The sequence below is a fragment of the Haliotis asinina genome, chromosome 16 (genome assembly GCF_037392515.1).
Source record: "Haliotis asinina isolate JCU_RB_2024 chromosome 16, JCU_Hal_asi_v2, whole genome shotgun sequence".
Taxonomy (NCBI): Eukaryota; Metazoa; Mollusca; class Gastropoda; order Lepetellida; family Haliotidae; genus Haliotis; species Haliotis asinina.
In genome coordinates this window covers 3,252,093-3,269,792 of record NC_090295.1, presented here as the reverse complement: position 1 = coordinate 3,269,792, position 17,700 = coordinate 3,252,093, and the positions used below count along the sequence as shown (strand labels likewise).

Here is a 17,700-nt window from a genome sequence, read left to right as displayed (position 1 = left end):
ACGTACAGAAGAGACTTGTATGACTGTACATTGGTTTGCGAATAGTGAAATACGTTAGCATTTATATACGTATGTTTGTGTAAATAGCACATGACAACTGATTTTATCATAATTGCATATAACACGTTCAAAAAGGTTTCCGTAGAAACAAATTAAACAAAGATATATTTTTAAACATTTTATTGCAATCCCGTTGAGGGATTTATCACAGTTGATTTTGACAGCACTCTGGGGTAAATGTGTGGTGGATCAATGAAATAATATGTATATTAAACTGAGTATATGCTATATTTTCAGTACATACTGTACATCTCAAAACAAGTCCATTTATGGAACAGTTCACCAGGGCCTCCAGGGAACCTGTTGCTCTGTCTGAATTTGTTGGGAGTAGGACCACGTGCTCTGCAGCCAAGATCGTACTCTTGAATCTTTGTCAACCATTTCTGTTGGTACTCTACAGAGTTCTGAATCTGAGAAACTGGATGAGGGATAGTGTTCGGTTCTGTGAATGGACTGTTTGATTATATCAGGAGAACCAGCATATCCACTGTCTGAGAAACTGTTTTCTTCCTTCACAGGGGAAGTGCACACTGTACCGCTCATGTACGCATGCGCAGCCGGATGTAGATACTGGGGATTATGGGAAGGTACTGCGTTCAGTCTCTCATAGCAGTTCCTTGTGTGTGATGACACAGCATCTGTTGATGACGTCACAGGTACCTGCTGAATGTGTTCCATACGTCGAGAAATGTGTTTTCTCAGCTGACGATGTACATTGTCCGACACTCCCGGTAGAGACTGAATATAGGAGAGGATTTCTTCAGCACATTTGGAGAAGCCATGTTGGAATCTGGCTTGAACTGCTTCTTTCACGTGTTGATGTGTTGTATTGATCTTCCTGACATTCCTCAGATAATCTACAGTGGTCTCCAGGATCTCAGCCTTCTCCATCTTGTCATAGTTGGGGTCCTGGAAAACGTATAAACAGTTACAATCAAGACAATCTCTATGTAAAAGCATCAGGAATTTGAAAACCTTAGAATATTATAGCCAATAACACACGCACACTCACAAGCGCGCAGTACAGTAGATACGTATTATAATCAAGAATACATTATACGCTTTTCATGGATAACAACTGTATTGTTTAGACAGCGTTTCAGAGCTAAGTGTTGCTCCTTCTTCTGGTGAATGCTTCCAAGTATTTCATTCGTAAGCAGGGCATTAAAGAAAGGTATAAACATCAGAAATTTATTGAAAGATATTGTTAAAATATTGTAACCTATAACACAAACGCACTTCTAAGCGCGCGCGCACACACAGTCAATACAGATGTCAGTCTGCTTACATTTCGTTGTTGAGCTCCGCACACGATGTCTTTGATTTCTAACAGACTCTGGTTGATTCTAGCTCGTCGCCGTTTTTCAGCCATTAGCTTTCGACCCTGGATGATAAAGAGATTGGTTAATGATAACAAAATGAAATTAGCTTTACAAATGTACAATGTGTATGACTGTTAATTTTTTAACGTTGAAAAAAAGTAGAAAAAAAGTTTGCAAAGGAAGACTTATGAGAGTGGAAACAACTCCATTTTCACATGAATATTTAATTAGCCACGTGCACTTATAATTTACAATATGTAAACCGTCCAACCGTTTGTTAAGACAGTTGTGAATATTTAAGTCAATCTTACCTTTCTTCGGCCCATATATTCGCTATCCGTTTCCATAGTATGATAATAGGATTCCATGTCTGCGATGTGTTCAGCTCTGAGAGACAAGTTAGTGTGATGGAACGCTGCCTCCCCGATCCGCCTTTATACCCCTACCCACGCTAATCTATGCACAGTTAGGTTTTGACATCTGAATGGCCCGGCGCGATCCGATACACGCAGCCAATCAGCGCACGCCTTCCTAAGTGATGGCACGCGCCGGCTCGCGTTAAACTTCACCCGGAGACAGATGTTCTTCTCACGAATCGACAGGGATGATATTCTTCAGGAGCAGAGGCCATCTTGCTTAGCGTGACACGAGGAGTTACGACAAAGAGCACCCGGCCTGTCAACAATCTGCCTCATTATCATCTTGTATTTCATTCAATGAAGGTTATTTCCACCTATTTGAAGCGTGACACGAGCTGTGTCGCATTCCGTCGCCTACCGTTATCTGTACTGAAAATACGTGAAACATTCACGGCAATGATACATACAAACCATTGTGTTAACACGATGCCACCATTCGTAGTAATCATCTTAACCAGTTTTCAGTATGAATGTTTTATAATTCAACATATTATTTAATGAACAACAAATGAAAATGGCCATTTTTACTTTTAATCATTATGTAAAAAAAGCCCATCCACGCATATACACCGTGGAATGGTTTCCTGCTTTCTAGCTAACGTGACACTTACATCTAATGTTTTTGAAGACTGGTGTTGTTGGGAGTCTTCTATTTTGGCGTGGAGCTTTGGTAATTTGTTTTCCATTTTATTTTCATGTCCCGAAGAATAAATCAGTTTAACGTTATGTGTCTGACATTGATAATCTAAATTCAGATATGTATTGTTTCATTTATTTTTATTTACTTAGCAGAAAAGACTAGCCGACCATTTTTTGGCATGAAACATGCTTTTTACTCGTCAACATGTTCGATCACCATTAGTGCAGTTTATTGTATTAATTATATTTTACAGCTGTTTTCTGGAGCTGTTTTACGTGTGATACAAAAGTCTGAAACTACAAGACACTTACCTGAAGTATTTTCTTGCCAACACAATCATTGAGCTGTCTGATGACTTAATGAACGGCATCCAATTATCAGATGACAACAGAGAGTCGTTAGTGTCACAACAAGAGCACTATACGAGTCTTAATGGATCTCGTTAATAACATACAGTAGCTGCATAGCATGCTTGCGTTCTTACCCACAGGACCGTGTCAAGACACCCACTAGACTCCAGACGGCGCCATGCTCATTATCTTCCCATCAAGCATAAGCTGTTTCTAAACATCACGACTAATAACATGTAAAAACACTTGCACCCAAATAGTATACACACCACGCCCATTACAAACACATTTGCTCCTAATATCTGAGCAAATGAAAGTTTACATTTGAAAATTGGATTTGGGTGAAAATTACAAACTTTATCAAAACGTAAACAGACTTAAAAACTATAAGATTTTGATTTAGCAGACTAACTTATGATTCGACTATATGATACAATTATTATTGCCGCCCTGTAACTTTTTCTTGTCTGTTTCATGTCGAATTCTATCACATCTGATGGAACAATTTCTCTTGTCCTGGAATTTGAACTAAACTTAATTTGTTTACTTTTTATCAGGTCGGATACATTCAATCTCGCTGTATAAGGATGCAGTGCGCACGTTGCGTGCATGCATGTGACCAATAAACAGTTACAACACCAACAACGACACCACCACCAACAACACAAGATACAATACAAAACTGTTTCGCTTCAAATGTCTTTATTTTTCAATAGTTTTAAATTGTTAATGTCCCAGGCGCGATTAATCAGTACACTTGCGATCATGTGAACACCTGGTATCATTTAAGTGTTGAAATGATTCATTTTTTTTGTCATTGTGTTTGATTATTGAAATGTTTTGTTGCTTTCATTTGCATGTACAGCGAAATATAATATATATGTTAAGATTTAATGAATTCCATACTTGTTTTAAGGTCAAATATATATTTGTTTCTTTTAAGTATGTTTCGCAAATGTTTATTCAGCTAAACCAAAACAACTGAGATTACCAAATACATTTCAAATTTAGACAATACTTTATCAAAGAGAATATTAAATAGTGTGTTATATTTTGTGTGTGCTATTTTCAAATTAACGTGATTAATTCTAATATATTTCTACATAGTAATGTCGGTTTAATTTTATTTCACCTGAATATTTGTTCAGTGGAAGGAAAATTGAAGAAGAGTTATATATCTTGTCTTGTCGTTTAAACAGAAAGAAACGGTAAGGGATGGGTGATGACATTATAACAGAAAGAAACGGTAAGGGATGGGTGATTGTATTATAAACAGAAAGAAACGGTAAGGGATGGGTGGTGATATTATAAACACAACAGTTTATGTGTAAGTTATTCGCTCAGAATAATTAATTAAGCATTCCAAAGACATTGTTTCTGAAGAAAAATAAAGAATATATATCTCGAATACGAATCTGCAAATCCTCAACATTTAATGTTTCTTCAACTTCTGAATGAAACGAATCCTATGAACAATATTAACATGCAAATACATGTACAGTGTATATACATATCATCATCCATGAAAACGGAACCTTTTGCAAGAACGGCCATAATGGAAAAGCGCTCGGAGTCATTACTGGCTGAGTAAAGGTATAGATTTTCCAAGTGATTCTGCAAACGGGAAAGTAGACAATACGGGATATTTGTAAACATCGGTTTCACAGGCGACGCATGAAATTGAGGAAATAACCACTTCACTTCACGTTCCTTATGACAGGAAAAAATATTGTACATCAGTAAATCTAATAAACACGGCTATCAGCTGGTTGTATCTCCCACGGGCCTTATTCCGCCAGGGTGACACCTCAATGGAATTTCCAATTATCTACGATTACAGTATTGTATCGGCCCGCATCCCACGGCATACCGTCATATTGATTCCGGGTGTATCGCGATGTGACACTTCGCGTCGTCACGCGCTAGTAGCGTCACGTGACATACGGGCACCTGCCGTGATTAGTGTCACAACTTCCGGCTACCCCAGTTTGAGGCGTGCAGGCGCTGGATAGAGATCTAGTTCAATGAGACCACTATGTCAATATTTACAATATTTAAGGGTCTATTTGTGCGTGAATTATGAAGGAATCATATTGCTTTTATGGGCCTTTTCTTATGGATATTATAGTGACTTTTTTCAGCTAAGCTTCCCACTGCACACAACTGTTTGTGCGAAATGAGAGACTACTTACGCTCTAGTTCATATAATATCATTAAAAATCTATGGGATATTCCATTTTACGAGCATACCAACAGTCAGTGCCAATGCACATGAGAAATGTGATCTATCCATACTGATGAAACATTTCCAAAGGAATGAATTGTCACATTTTCCTTTTGCTTCTCCTCATCATCTGTTTCCTCCTTGGCTTCATCTCGTAAATCCAATATTCCCTATTTTTTAATAGTATATATATTCATACTTATGACAAATGGTTTGTTTGTATCCATATGTAGTATCGTCCAAGAATTTATCTTTCATATGTTTATAAATGTATATGTTATCCAACATATCCAAAGAGACATTTAGAACGTAGTATAGCGCCATTTTACATTTTATTTAGGTATATTTTGCAACATATGTCATATTTGGGATTTCACTTCCTCAGTAAAGTACAAATTCTAGTACTTTTTAGTTGAGTCCCATTCGGGATTCGAACCCGCACCCTCAGAGTCAGGCAGCTAATCGCCAGCACACAAAGTCAGCTGCCTAACCCGCTCAGCCACCGCGACTTCCCAAAAAATGAAAGTCGGACAACTGGTAGTCTAGACTGCGTACTTTGTGTACCCCTCTGATAAGTGTGAATTGGCACGGCTCCCACGACCGAAAGCTATGATTACATGTATGTTTTGTACGACAATACAAAAACAGAAACGTCCGTCCCCCGGACTTTATGAAACTATTTCAAATATGTTATATAACAAGCTAATATGAATATGAATGTACCAACCTGTTATCTAAATATGAAGGATGGTAATGGTTCAAGAACAGTAGCGGAGAAAACACTTATTGTGCACATGAAGATAATGAGCCCCTGACTTTAATCTGACCACAAAACACCTCTGCTTCCTGTAGACTAACGAAAGACACCGATGTAACGTATACCCATTCGTTCTATTCCATTCGACGGGTTCTGTATAACCCGAAGATAAACCTGAGCCAACTCACACACACAAACGTTGGAAGACAAAAGCCAATACCAAGTCCAACACATGATAATATTCCCGTATGAAATACATCTAATAACAATTTCTTTTTATTGTCCGTTTGGCTCAAAAAAGGGACCGATGAATTGCAGTCTAACTCGAAAAATGATAAACATACCATACTCAATGAAACGTTGGTCATATTCAAAACATTTCACAAATTCTGTGAGTTTTTTTGCAGAATTTTTGTCCTAAACGAGTTCTATTAACAATCTATCACTAAAATATTGACACAGTTCACTATTTGCTAGGAGGGAGGAGTGCAGAGAAAGGGACTTTAGTGTTACTTTCGCAAAACATGGGAATGAATTTATGTACTATCTTTCGCTCGACAGGGTGTTTTTTCAAAATGCTTATGTCTTGCTCCGCTGAGGTGCTACAAATATCGTCCTGTTTCCCTGTGTATGTGTAGTATTTCACTTGGTATACCAACCCTCGGAGCAAGTCCCCGACCAGATTGTCCGGACATGCTCGGAGTGTTTTGTACAATTACAGCTTTAGCGAAACCAAAGTCATGACACCAAGTGTCCTGAATATCGACGACACTTATATATTCCTGTTATCCTTCGACTGGATCAAGTCGACAATGAAAAAAAAAACATGAGAGACGTTTGTAAATAAATCTTTTTATATTTATCAACACCGGTAATTATGTACCACCGTACAATATATATGTAAATGTATGTAATAAGCACTGTATGATGCGTGTTTTGAATAGTTTTACACGTATTAAACTGTACAGTCACGACAAGCAAGTTTATATTATACATGTGTGTAGCCGTTCACCAGGGTCTCCATGGAACTTGTTGTTCTGTCTTGATTTGTTGGGAGTAGGACCACGTGCTCTGGAGCCACGCCCTAACTCTAGAGTCGTCAAAGGTTTTATGGATTCTGGTCGACTCCATTTTACAAAGTTCGGAATCGGAGAGATTGGATGGGTGATAGTGTCCGGTTCTGTAAGAGGACTGTTTAGTAATATCAGGGGAACCAGCATATCCGCTGTCTGAGAAACTGTTGTCTCCCTTCACTGGGGAAGAGCATACTGTCCCATTCATGTACGCGTGTGCAACTGGATATTGGGAACCGTGAGAAGGTACAGAGCTTATTCGCTCATTGCATCGACTTGTGAATGACGTTGTATTCCCGACTGATGACGTCACAGGTACCTGCTGAATGTGTTCCATACGTCGAGAAATGTGTTTTCTCAGCTGACGATGTACATTGTCAGACACTCCCGGTAGAGACTGAATATAGGAGAGGATTTCTTCAGCACATTTGGAGAAACCATGTTGGAATCTGGCTTGAACTGCTTCTTTCACGTGTTGATGTGTTGTGTTGATCTTCCTGACATTCCTCAGATAATCTACAGTGGTCTCCAGGATCTCAGTCTTCTCCATCTTGTCATAGTTGGGGTCCTGGAAACAGTGATAGAAACAATAAACAACCATGCTTTACACCATAAAAAGGAAGTAGCGTTAAAAACTCGCAGAAAATGCCTGTTGTGAACATTGAATAATGATTAAATCTAATGTTTAAAATATCATGAAATCAAAACACTGTATTGCCATGTGAAAAAATAAACTAAACAAATAATTATGTAAAATATATTTTCAAGTTTTTCATATCGTGAACTGGAGTACTTACATTTCGTTGGTGAGCTCCACATACGATGCCTTTGATTTCTGTCAAACACTGGTTGATTCTGGCTCGGCGCCGTTTTTCAGCCATTAGTTTTCGATCCTGAAGAAAAACAGATGAGAATGTAACAACAAATCTAACGTACACACAACCGAAGTTTCAGGTGTGAAGATTACTGCTATGCAATTGACAAAGAAGAGATTTTATGTTGTAAAAACGACTGGGATACAGTCTATTCCCGTTTTATCATGAATATTCAAATTAGCCACGTGTCTCGGATGTAAACATGTTCAGGTAGCGTATATGAAACTTATCACAGAAGGCTGATGCTTACCTTTCTTCGGCCCATATATTCACTATCTGATTCCAGGCTATTATGATGTGATTCCATGACTGAGGTGTGTTCAGCTCTGAGAGACAAGTTAGTGTGATGGAACGCTGCCTCCCCGATCCACCTTTATACCCCTGCATTCCCCTACCCACGCTAATCTATGCACAGTTATGTTTTGACATCTGAATAGCCCGGCGCGATCCGATACACGCAGCCAATCAGCGCACGCCTTGTTAAGTGGTGGCACGCGCCGGCTCGCGTTAAACTTCACCCGGAGACAGATGTTCTTCTCACGAATCGACAGGGATGATTTTCTTCTGGAGCAGAGGCCATCTTGCTTAGCGTGACACGAGGAGTTACGTCAAAGAGCACCCGGCCTGTCAACAATCTTGTATTTCGTTCACTCAACTTTTCAATGCTATTCGGAAGGTGCACATCCTGCTGCGCTCCGTCGTCATGAATTTCACAGCAGTAACATGTAAATACAAACACAATACTGGCTAAACCTATTTTCAGTTTATATATTTAATTCAATCAACTATAACATTAGCATGTCTTTCAACTTTTTAGGTTTTGAGACTCATAAGAATACACTGAACACATGGTTTTTGTGATCCGTTTTCACCTTTCACTTTGCTTCTTCGGTTTCGACATCGCCAGGATTATCTCTTGGGCTGATAATCCTGATTAATCTAATGTCAAAAGTATCAGGCTGTCGATTTAACTAGACAGTTGTTCCAAATTTAACAATGGAATGAACTTAAAACTGGCATAGCATTTTTCTAAAACAAAGACAAAGTGCGGTCTATTTTATCAACAATGGTACAGGTCGTCTCTCTGGAAATAACGATGACGATGCAAATATGTACACTGTTGTATCAGAAACAAGTAATATTTTCATTTTGTTATGTTTTACGCATTGTCTGTGTTTTTCTGTGACGAATATTCTCTCACAATTCCGGTAGGATAGGTTGAAGTGTATATTATGTTGGTGTATGGCTTATGATTTTATTGGAGAAACTCGAATTGAATCTCTGTCAGACGTTTTTGTTATCGGAAAAACTATCATATAATCTTTTTCAAATACGATACATGTGTACGGGAATCACCCTCAGTTGTAAAATATGAAGTTCCTCAGTAATCATGATTATTATGAATACATGCATTGTGACTTAGTGGCGAATAAATATTATTTCCTTTAGGACACAAACAACGTTATTACGTCTCTCCCAGGAAGTCTGTGAGCACTTGGTGATGTTTGGATTGAAAATAAACTCTCTATCTCTGTTTCAAGTTTGTTTTCTCTTAATCATCTTAAGGGCTTCTAATTAAAGTACTAGTGTCTGCGCTTTACCGAGAAAGTGTTGTACCAAATATAGCACGTGTTACATCTTCAGATTATCCACGTGCAGACCTGTTAATCCGTATTAATCCACTGATGGCGTCGCCATGAGGATAAGGTCGTCAGACACGTTGATATTATCTGGAAATATAACTAATATCTCAAATCTTCTTAACTGACTTTTACTAAACATTTTATCTGTGGTATTGTAGGTAATGTTGTTAAACTATCGTTTCAGTGAGCAGACACATCATTGGCATAGTTTTCAGAGAAAAGTCCCAGTCACTCAGTGTGGAGCCCTCACTGTACATGAGATAAGGAGCTAGTCAGTCTCAATGTTTGGAAATCGACCGACTTATTTGATATATGTATAGGATTAATGGCTCTCTCTTATGTCGGTGAGCTAAACGTTTTCCAATTGAAACATATGAAAATGAAAAATGACAAACAGTGGTGCGTCAGGGCTGTTACTCATGTCCGTGTCATTTAACGTAAATGAGTCATCTCATCTTTAACACAGAACAGCATTTCCCCAATCCGTGTGCCACAGTCCACTCAGACGTCCGGCCAGACGCGGTTTAGACACCGATCATGTGTCAAATAATAATTCTTCTAATCACATTCTGGTAATTAAACATGTACTCAGAAAGGTTATTCGTGCCAGAACGAATGTGTCCATCATTAGACCCGTCACGTGTCCTCATCGTAAGCATACTATTCCGGTAAACAGTTATTTGTTGTTCAGCGAGTAAATATTATGTGTACGGCGCCAAGCAGTCGAATATGATATGTGATGTACTTAATAAATGTAAACATTTTATATGCAATTTAAGTGACAAGTATACCTTGTGTATACACGGGTACAGATATACACGTTTCATGCCGTTGTATACTTATGGTAACATTAGTGTCTTTTTGTCGACACGTGGTGAGTTAAAGAAATATTTCGTCCGTGATAAAGGAAAACAGTTTCCACGTACTAAAATTACTCCAAACTGATCATAAACAAAAGCGTTGCCAGATACATTGCAATCACAGATATACCCTGTATTCTGTTGTAACCTTCTCAGATTTGAATGCTAAAATATGTTATTATTTACTCTGTCCTCTAAATGGAGTGTTTGCTGCCACCAGAGACCATAGATAGTCGCTGCTATCTCTATATTGTCGTCGTATGTGATTCTTGATATTTCTTGATAACTTTTCAAATTGTTAGTAAAAACTAGGCTATACTTTACTCTGTGTTTTCAAACCAATATTTATAAGGCAATGTAAGCTGCTGCTATTTAATAGCTCTATTTAATGCTCTGACTACTGTCATCGTATGTGAGTGGCATACGTTCTTAATCTTTAACTACTATTTACAGGAACAAACAGTAAGTTGTCAACTATTCTTACTTATATTATTTTGAAATCATATATACATTAACACACTTGAAATACGTGTGAAGATCCGGGGTACAAATTGCCTTCAAGGAACATGTCCCTCTCTGAAGAGTCGGAGGCAAAGCCCTCTCACTTGGTTGATGGACACCATAGTGACTGTACTGAATATCCCCGTCTCATTCAGTGCATTAGGTCCATTAGTGTCAACACCCCAGAACACTGTATGTTATAAACACCAGGATATATCACAGGTCATTATGACGTCACACAGAGATCTGTGACGTAACGTCATTGTTCACCACCACCCATCCAGTGATGAAAATTGTTTGCAATGGTCAAGAGCCCTCCTGGGCTGGACAAAACAGCTGATAGAGAATAATTGGCTGACAAGGTATCAAGAATTACACATGCTGCTTTTATTCCAAGTTAAGCCTGTTTGGACACATTTACAATGTATGGAGACTTTCACACGTGAACGAGACCGTTGTGAGATTCGACAAGACTTCTTGTGAAATTTCCCAGAGAGAAATATAACAGGGTATAGTGGATTCTGAGTTTTTCAGGTACAAACATGGTACAAATGTAATTACAAATTACTCGTTTATGCCTTTGATCTCTAGTCAGTTTCAGGTGCGACTGGTCCTTTTTAAAGAGTCCAGTTAAAGAACCAGATTAGTATAAAAATCGAGCATTCAACATCCAGAAGTTTTCTATTGTGGATTTTCCACCCACATTTGCAATGATTACAAGTCTTGATGTTATCTGTGGTGAGAAAACATGCAACTTCTGGATTAACACAACATTTCTACCGTGCTATATCTTAAACACTATTCAAATCAGGATACACTTTACTCTCACTCCCTCAAACGCGCATTTCCTATCTAACTAATCTATACACCCCCAACCCACCCCCCAAATTGCCTAGGTATGCCAGGATCTCTGTTGTGTCAAAATTGTACCCAACTCGTGGGCATGAAAGGGAAGTTAACTGATTACGACTTTCGACACATTTTGTTTTCTTCCAACATTAAGATGTAATAATCTGAAATATGTTTTCTTCAAATCAGTGAAATGAATTAACAATGCCATCAAATGCTAGTGATTCACACAACGTCCAATCAGCTTGGACAATTATTTCAGACACTGGCACAATTGGTGGACATAACTGTCAACTGATTGTTCAGTCAACACTCCGGACATTGCAGGACCCATGTGCTGGACCTCGTGTATCAGAGTCCGACCAAGTGCATCTTCAGACTCTTTGTAGAGAAGGTGGCGCCTCCTTTCGGAACAATTCACGGTCATATGACACTAACTGCTAACTTTACAGTTGATTATTTGACACGAAAGTGTTATCACAATACCTGTTACGAAAAACGGCTTATATCTCACCCTCGCAGAATCTCCAGCAAATGGATAATAACGGATCCCAAAGTGTGATGGGTTGTAAAACTGTGAGATAATGTGGTTAATACCAAATGATTTAGATAATATATTCAGCGTCTCATAGAGTAACCGGTGAACTTACAATGGTTATTGTGAAACGCTGAAACCGTATCATACCGTCAAAATACTGAACTGGTTGGACTGCATAGGAGTGAACTTGCATTAATGGAAGATAATCTTGGGCTCAGTGTTCAATATGACAAGTGGAGTTTGCCCGAGGCACGTGCCTTTAGTAATGATCCCTCTAATAATACCACAGCAGTAATTTCGGACTATAGGTCACATTCCTTCGTTACTCTTCAATGTATCGCGATGTGACACGCCGCGTGGTCACGCTCCAGTAAGGTCACGTGACATACGGGCACCTGCCGTGATTAGTGTCACAACATTTACTGTCCCAGTTCGAGGCGTGGAGGCGGTGGCGGAGGTCGTTCACGTGGACTTTATATACTTGTTGTGTGTTATTATTTGTGTTTGTTCGGAAGTTTGTTTGTGCAGTGTTGTGCGGATACTTTCATGGACATCAAGCCGACACCAAGGTATCTATAGAGTCTCAAACATGGAGTTTTCGCCTGCAACTGGAGCACAATCGGCCTGTTCAAAACGTCTTTCCAGAGGATTCAGTATAACAAGTTACATTTATTTTTCTTAACACTGCCCACATATTTGTATTGGCACCTGTTGCGGCCATTGGTACCCATCAAAAGTTGACTGTCACACACAACTAAATTACTGAAACCCGTGAAGGTTCAAGTAAGAATTGGCAACAAAATCCTTTCCTGATTACTAAGAAATCTCTGCAAAAAGCAGAGTCGATTCTACATTTGTGACTATAACATAAGTATATATTTGTCTCAGCAGTATTACAGCTGTACGATGCCGTTTGTAAACAAATCTAGTCTGAACCAGACAATCCAGTGATTGTCACCATGCGATACGATGACGGAGCATGTGTTTATGAATCACTGGACAGTCATGATACCGGGTGCTCGCGAAAAGGAGAGAGCGCATCCTGTTAAACGTGTGGTGCCCGTCATTAACATATGCCTAATGAAATAATTCGGAAACCTGGTATAAATCAAGTCGTGCTAGTCGTGAAAGGCAACTAACGAAACCGGATGGCCAAGCTTGCTAACTTGGCCAACACATGTCCAACTGTGTATAGCGATGCTCATGATGTTGATCACTGGATTGTCTGACTCGAGACTCGATTATTTACACTTTGTTGGAATTCTACTGAGTGCAGCGTTTGGGATGGGGGTGGTGGAGGGGGTGGGGGAGACAGTGGGGGACGGGAAGATGAAAACATATGATTCAATCCACAAGCCGTAGCAAATATCAGTTTCTGGAAACGTGTGATATCAAGGTGTGGACAAGACCTTACACACCTGTAGTCCTAGATTAGAATAGGTACATTGTATGTGTAAACAATTACAACAAATGAACGTAGATGTTTATTTATTATATATCTTTCATCAACAAACAATATATCACAGCCAATATATATGAAGTGTCCTGGATACAAAAGCACTAACGACGACTTAGGCAAAATCACAACCATTGTTCCTAATATAAAGTTCACAGTAGCATTTCACCAGGGTCTCCAGGGAACCTGTTGCTCTGTCTGAATCTGCTGGGAGTAGGACCACGTGCTCTGGAGCCACGCCCTAACTCTCGAATCTTTGTCAACCATTTCTGTTGGTACTTTGCAGAGCACCGAATCTGAAAAGCTGGATGATGGATAGTATTCGGTTCTGTTTGAGGAGTGTTTGACAATATCAGGAGAACCGGCATATCCACTGTCTGAGAAACTGTTGTCCTTCCTCACAGGAGAAGTGCCCATGTACGCATGTGCAGCCGGATGTGAATACTGGATGTTGTGTGAAGGTTCTGCACTCAGTTTCTCATGGCAATTTCTTGTGTATGACGTCACAGCATCTGTTGATGACGTCACGGGTACCTGCTGAATGTGTTCCATACGTCGAGAAATGTGTTTTCTCAGCTGACGATGTACATTGTCAGACACTCCCTGTAGAGACTGGATGTAGGAGAGGATTTCTTCAGCACATTTGGAGAAGCCATTTTGGAATCTGGCTTGAACTGCTTCTTTCACGTGTCGATGTGTTGTGTTGATCTTCCTGACATTCCTCAGATAATCTACAGTGGTCTCCAGGATCTCAGCCTTCTCCATCTTGTCATAGTTGGGGTCCTGGGAAATGAAAAAAGAAAAATATGAGCTTGTGTTGTGTATTGTGTCAATGAGAAGTTACTATATAAATACAAACGCGAGTCCATGTTGTGAACATATAAAAAGAAATCAAGAAATGAAAACATTGTATAGCAATGTCTAAAATAAAAAAATAATGTGGCATGTGACCATATCAAATATTTTCACGTTTATTTTTCGTACTTACATTTCGTTGGTGAGCTCCACATACAATGCCTTTGATTTCTGTCAAACACTGGTTGATTCTGGCTCGGCGCCGTTTTTCAGCCATTAGTTTTCGACCCTGAAGAAAAACAGATGAGAATGTAACAACAAATCTAACGTACACACAATGAAAACTACAGATGTGAAGATTACTGTTATTAAATTGACAAAGAAGAGATTTTATGTTGTAAAAACGACTGGGATACAGTCTATTCCCGTTTTATCATGAATATTCAAATTAGCCACGTGTCTCGGATGTAAACATGTTCAGGTAGCGTATATGAAACTTATCACAGAAGGCTGATGCTTACCTTTCTTCGGCCCATATATTCACTATCTGATTCCAGGCTATTATGATGTGATTCCATGACTGAGGTGTGTTCAGCTCTGAGAGACAAGTTAGTGTGATGGAACGCTGCCTCCCCGATCCGCCTTTATACCCCTACATTCCCCTACCCACGCTAATCAATGCACAGTTATGTTGTGACATCTGAATGGCCCGGCGCGATCCGATACACGCAGCCAATCAGCGCACGCCTTGTTAAGTGGTGGCACGCGCCGGCTCGCGTTAAACTTCACCCGGAGACAGATGTTCATTTTTACTCCGCGTGACACGAGGAGTTACGTGGACGAGCACCCGGCCTGTCAACAATCTGCCTGTCAACGATCTTGTATTTCATTGAGCTAAAGTTAATTTTATCAGTTTGAAGCGTGACACGGGCTGTGTCGCATTCCATCGCCTACCGTTACTCTGAACTGTAACCAACTGCCAGGGAATCACAAAACCGCTTTCTCAATGGCATTGTGCATTCAAAGATTACAGCGTTCTGAAAATATTATTTTCTTTTAAGTTTTAATCTTAAACTGTACACCTGGCCTCGAAATACAATAAACTTCTGTTATTCTGTAGAATCATTAGTGCCAGAAAAACAGAATTTTTGCATTGACCTTGCTGTGCATTGCACTGTAACACATACATGCATGCATCTGTCCGTCTGTCTCTCCATACACACACACGCACGCATAGAAATCATTTGAAACACTAAATGAAACTGTGTATTTATCGATCTAAGTCCGTTTATTAAGACTGTATATTAGTTCTTTCAAAAAATAATTTTGTAACATTTTTTCAGACAAAAATCAAAATAAAGTATTTGCCCTGACTTTATCTAATACCATGGGCCATTAATTTAACGTTACCTTTTTGAGCTTCACCTACAGTCAGATTATCCAAGTCCAAGTGTATATTTGTTAATCCATATTTATACCATGTAGCTGTTGCTATGAAGCTGAGCTCGTCAGACACATGTTCAAAATGTGGAAATCTGGTTAATATTGAAATTTGAAATTGGCTTTGGGTGAAAGTCCTCTTTTGTTTACACAGTAAATGCTGGTTCAATAGGGAAACAACATCATTAGTATTATCCCATGAACACTACAACACGGTGTTGGGATACGTCGGTGATGATTGCTACCGGTTCGTTCTTGTGTCGATGAGCTAAACTTTACCAAGTGAATAGTGGTGAGTCAGGGTTGTTACTCACCTCCATGTCAATTTATGTAAGAATGTCATTTACCCACTCTGAGCATATCATTTACACAAACCGCTACTTAACATTTAATAATTCCCTTGCGCCAATGTAAACTAAGACGTCGAGCCAGACATTGTTTGGATAGCGATTATGCAATTGCGTCAATAATAATACAGCCTGGAAATTAACCGTCTACTCTACAGGGCTGTGAGTGTCAGAATACTTGAATAATGTACAACGTTTTACGTCCCTTTATTGTGACAAATATGTATTTTATATACGGACGATAAGGTGCTGGGTTCCGCTCCACCCACCAATTATTTTCAAATTCAAAATCCATACAAAAATAAAATATGAAATCCTAATACCCACTTCAGGTTGCAACATCTTTCGGTCATGATCACCTCTCATACGATCAAGCACTAGGCCAGGGTCTAGACTAGCTTTCAGTCTCTGACTGTATGTAAGTTTGATTAACAAATAACCCCGAATTGAAAATGATCTCAGGTGACTTGGGAGAATCAGAATCTGATGAAATCTATACACGTACTTGCTTCATTTCGGGCTTGAACATGGCAGAATGGGTTGAGCGGAATGGAAAATAATACGGTTCAGGCTCGTTACCTTCATCGCCTGGCGAGAGCGCGAGCGAAATAATTTGGGAAAGCGCAAGTAAAATCTCCAAATCATTATCATCATCATTGTTGATAAGTGTCCTACATAAAACAGAGATAAAACTTAAAACTTAAAACCGAGTTTTAAGTAGGGTTGGGGTACTATTCCAGCATTTAACCTGAACACGAAAACCATAATAACTGTATGTGTAAGAAAAATTCGTTTGCTTCTGGAGACGACAGAATTGTTCCAGCATAAACAAATCTTTGAAGTTAAGAATCAAAATGTCCAACTAAAAATACCTATTGTATATTTAAGATTATTACGGTTTCAATCATATTCAAAAGTGTATCCCTTTTTCCCATTTCACGATCGCAGCTTTGTGAAAGTCATGCTTCACATTTCCGAAAGGCAATCAAGACTGGCTTCTTCAAGGCAACACCATTCAAGACCCCAATAAATATTTTAAAACATTGGACATATGTCATTGAAAGGGAACTGATAGATTTGAAAGCGATTTTAAAATTACTCTGTAAATGAAACGGAAATTGATAAACAATTTCCTCTTGAAATTGATAAACAATTTCCTCTTTAATGCAATTTCCCCTGGATATGATATTACATTGCACTCGTTCAATATGATTTTTGCGAAGCTCAAATATTTCTTCACCAGTTTCGTAAAATGGTTTCTCACGGGGATGGCTGTAGTATGGGTTTCAGTGTCAACACTTTGTGTGTCATAAATACGAGGGTATATCACAGATCATTATGACGTCATGCAGAGATCTGTGACGTAACGTCATTGTTCACCGTCACTCATCCAGTGATTGAGATCGTTTGTAATGGTCAGTCTGGTGAAGAGCCCCTCTGGGCTGGACAAAACAGCTAATGGAGAATAATTGGTTGACAAGATATCAAGAATTACACATGCTGTTTTCATTCCAAGCTAAGCCTGTTTGGACACATTTACAAGATGGGGAC

At 39.1% G+C, this 17,700-nt stretch overlaps 3 protein-coding genes across 3 annotated transcripts; all 3 read right to left on the bottom strand.

Moving 5' to 3' along the window:
- Positions 1-339: 339 nt before the first annotated feature.
- LOC137268471 (enhancer of split m8 protein-like) lies at positions 340-1,790 on the bottom strand. Its single transcript, XM_067803037.1, has 3 exons — positions 1,694-1,790; positions 1,349-1,444; positions 340-969 (listed from the first exon to the last, which is right to left on the bottom strand). Exons 1-3 carry the CDS (start codon positions 1,748-1,750, stop codon positions 340-342), a joined length of 783 nt encoding a protein of 260 aa, XP_067659138.1. The 5' UTR covers positions 1,751-1,790.
- A 4,987-nt stretch (positions 1,791-6,777) lies between these two features.
- Positions 6,778-8,027, bottom strand: LOC137268472 (enhancer of split m7 protein-like). The gene is made up of 3 exons (XM_067803038.1): positions 7,971-8,027; positions 7,643-7,738; positions 6,778-7,413 (listed from the first exon to the last, which is right to left on the bottom strand). Exons 1-3 carry the CDS (start codon positions 8,025-8,027, stop codon positions 6,781-6,783), a joined length of 786 nt encoding a protein of 261 aa, XP_067659139.1. The 3' UTR covers positions 6,778-6,780.
- A 5,611-nt stretch (positions 8,028-13,638) lies between these two features.
- LOC137268619 (enhancer of split mgamma protein-like) lies at positions 13,639-14,958 on the bottom strand. The gene is made up of 3 exons (XM_067803194.1): positions 14,884-14,958; positions 14,556-14,651; positions 13,639-14,350 (listed from the first exon to the last, which is right to left on the bottom strand). The coding sequence occupies exons 1-3, from the start codon at positions 14,938-14,940 to the stop codon at positions 13,733-13,735; spliced, it is 771 nt and encodes a 256-aa protein (XP_067659295.1). The 5' UTR covers positions 14,941-14,958; the 3' UTR covers positions 13,639-13,732.
- Between the last annotated feature and the right edge of the window lie 2,742 nt (positions 14,959-17,700).

Excerpts from the sequence above, each read along its gene's own strand:
- LOC137268472 (XM_067803038.1), bottom strand. The coding sequence starts at position 8,027 with ATGGAATCACATCATAATAGCCTGGAATCAGATAGTGAATATATGGGC. Across the intron at positions 7,739-7,970 it reads AATATATGGGCCGAAGAAAG|GATCGAAAACTAATGGCTGA; the intron begins GTAAGCATCAGC and ends GTTTTTCTTCAG. Across the intron at positions 7,414-7,642 it reads GTGGAGCTCACCAACGAAAT|GACCCCAACTATGACAAGAT; the intron begins GTAAGTACTCCA and ends CACTGTTTCCAG.
- LOC137268471 (XM_067803037.1), bottom strand. The coding sequence starts at position 1,750 with ATGGAATCCTATTATCATACTATGGAAACGGATAGCGAATATATGGGC. Across the intron at positions 1,445-1,693 it reads AATATATGGGCCGAAGAAAG|GGTCGAAAGCTAATGGCTGA; the intron begins GTAAGATTGACT and ends TTTATCATCCAG. Across the intron at positions 970-1,348 it reads GCGGAGCTCAACAACGAAAT|GACCCCAACTATGACAAGAT; the intron begins GTAAGCAGACTG and ends TACGTTTTCCAG.
- LOC137268619 (XM_067803194.1), bottom strand. The coding sequence starts at position 14,940 with ATGGAATCACATCATAATAGCCTGGAATCAGATAGTGAATATATGGGC. Across the intron at positions 14,652-14,883 it reads AATATATGGGCCGAAGAAAG|GGTCGAAAACTAATGGCTGA; the intron begins GTAAGCATCAGC and ends GTTTTTCTTCAG. Across the intron at positions 14,351-14,555 it reads GTGGAGCTCACCAACGAAAT|GACCCCAACTATGACAAGAT; the intron begins GTAAGTACGAAA and ends TTCATTTCCCAG.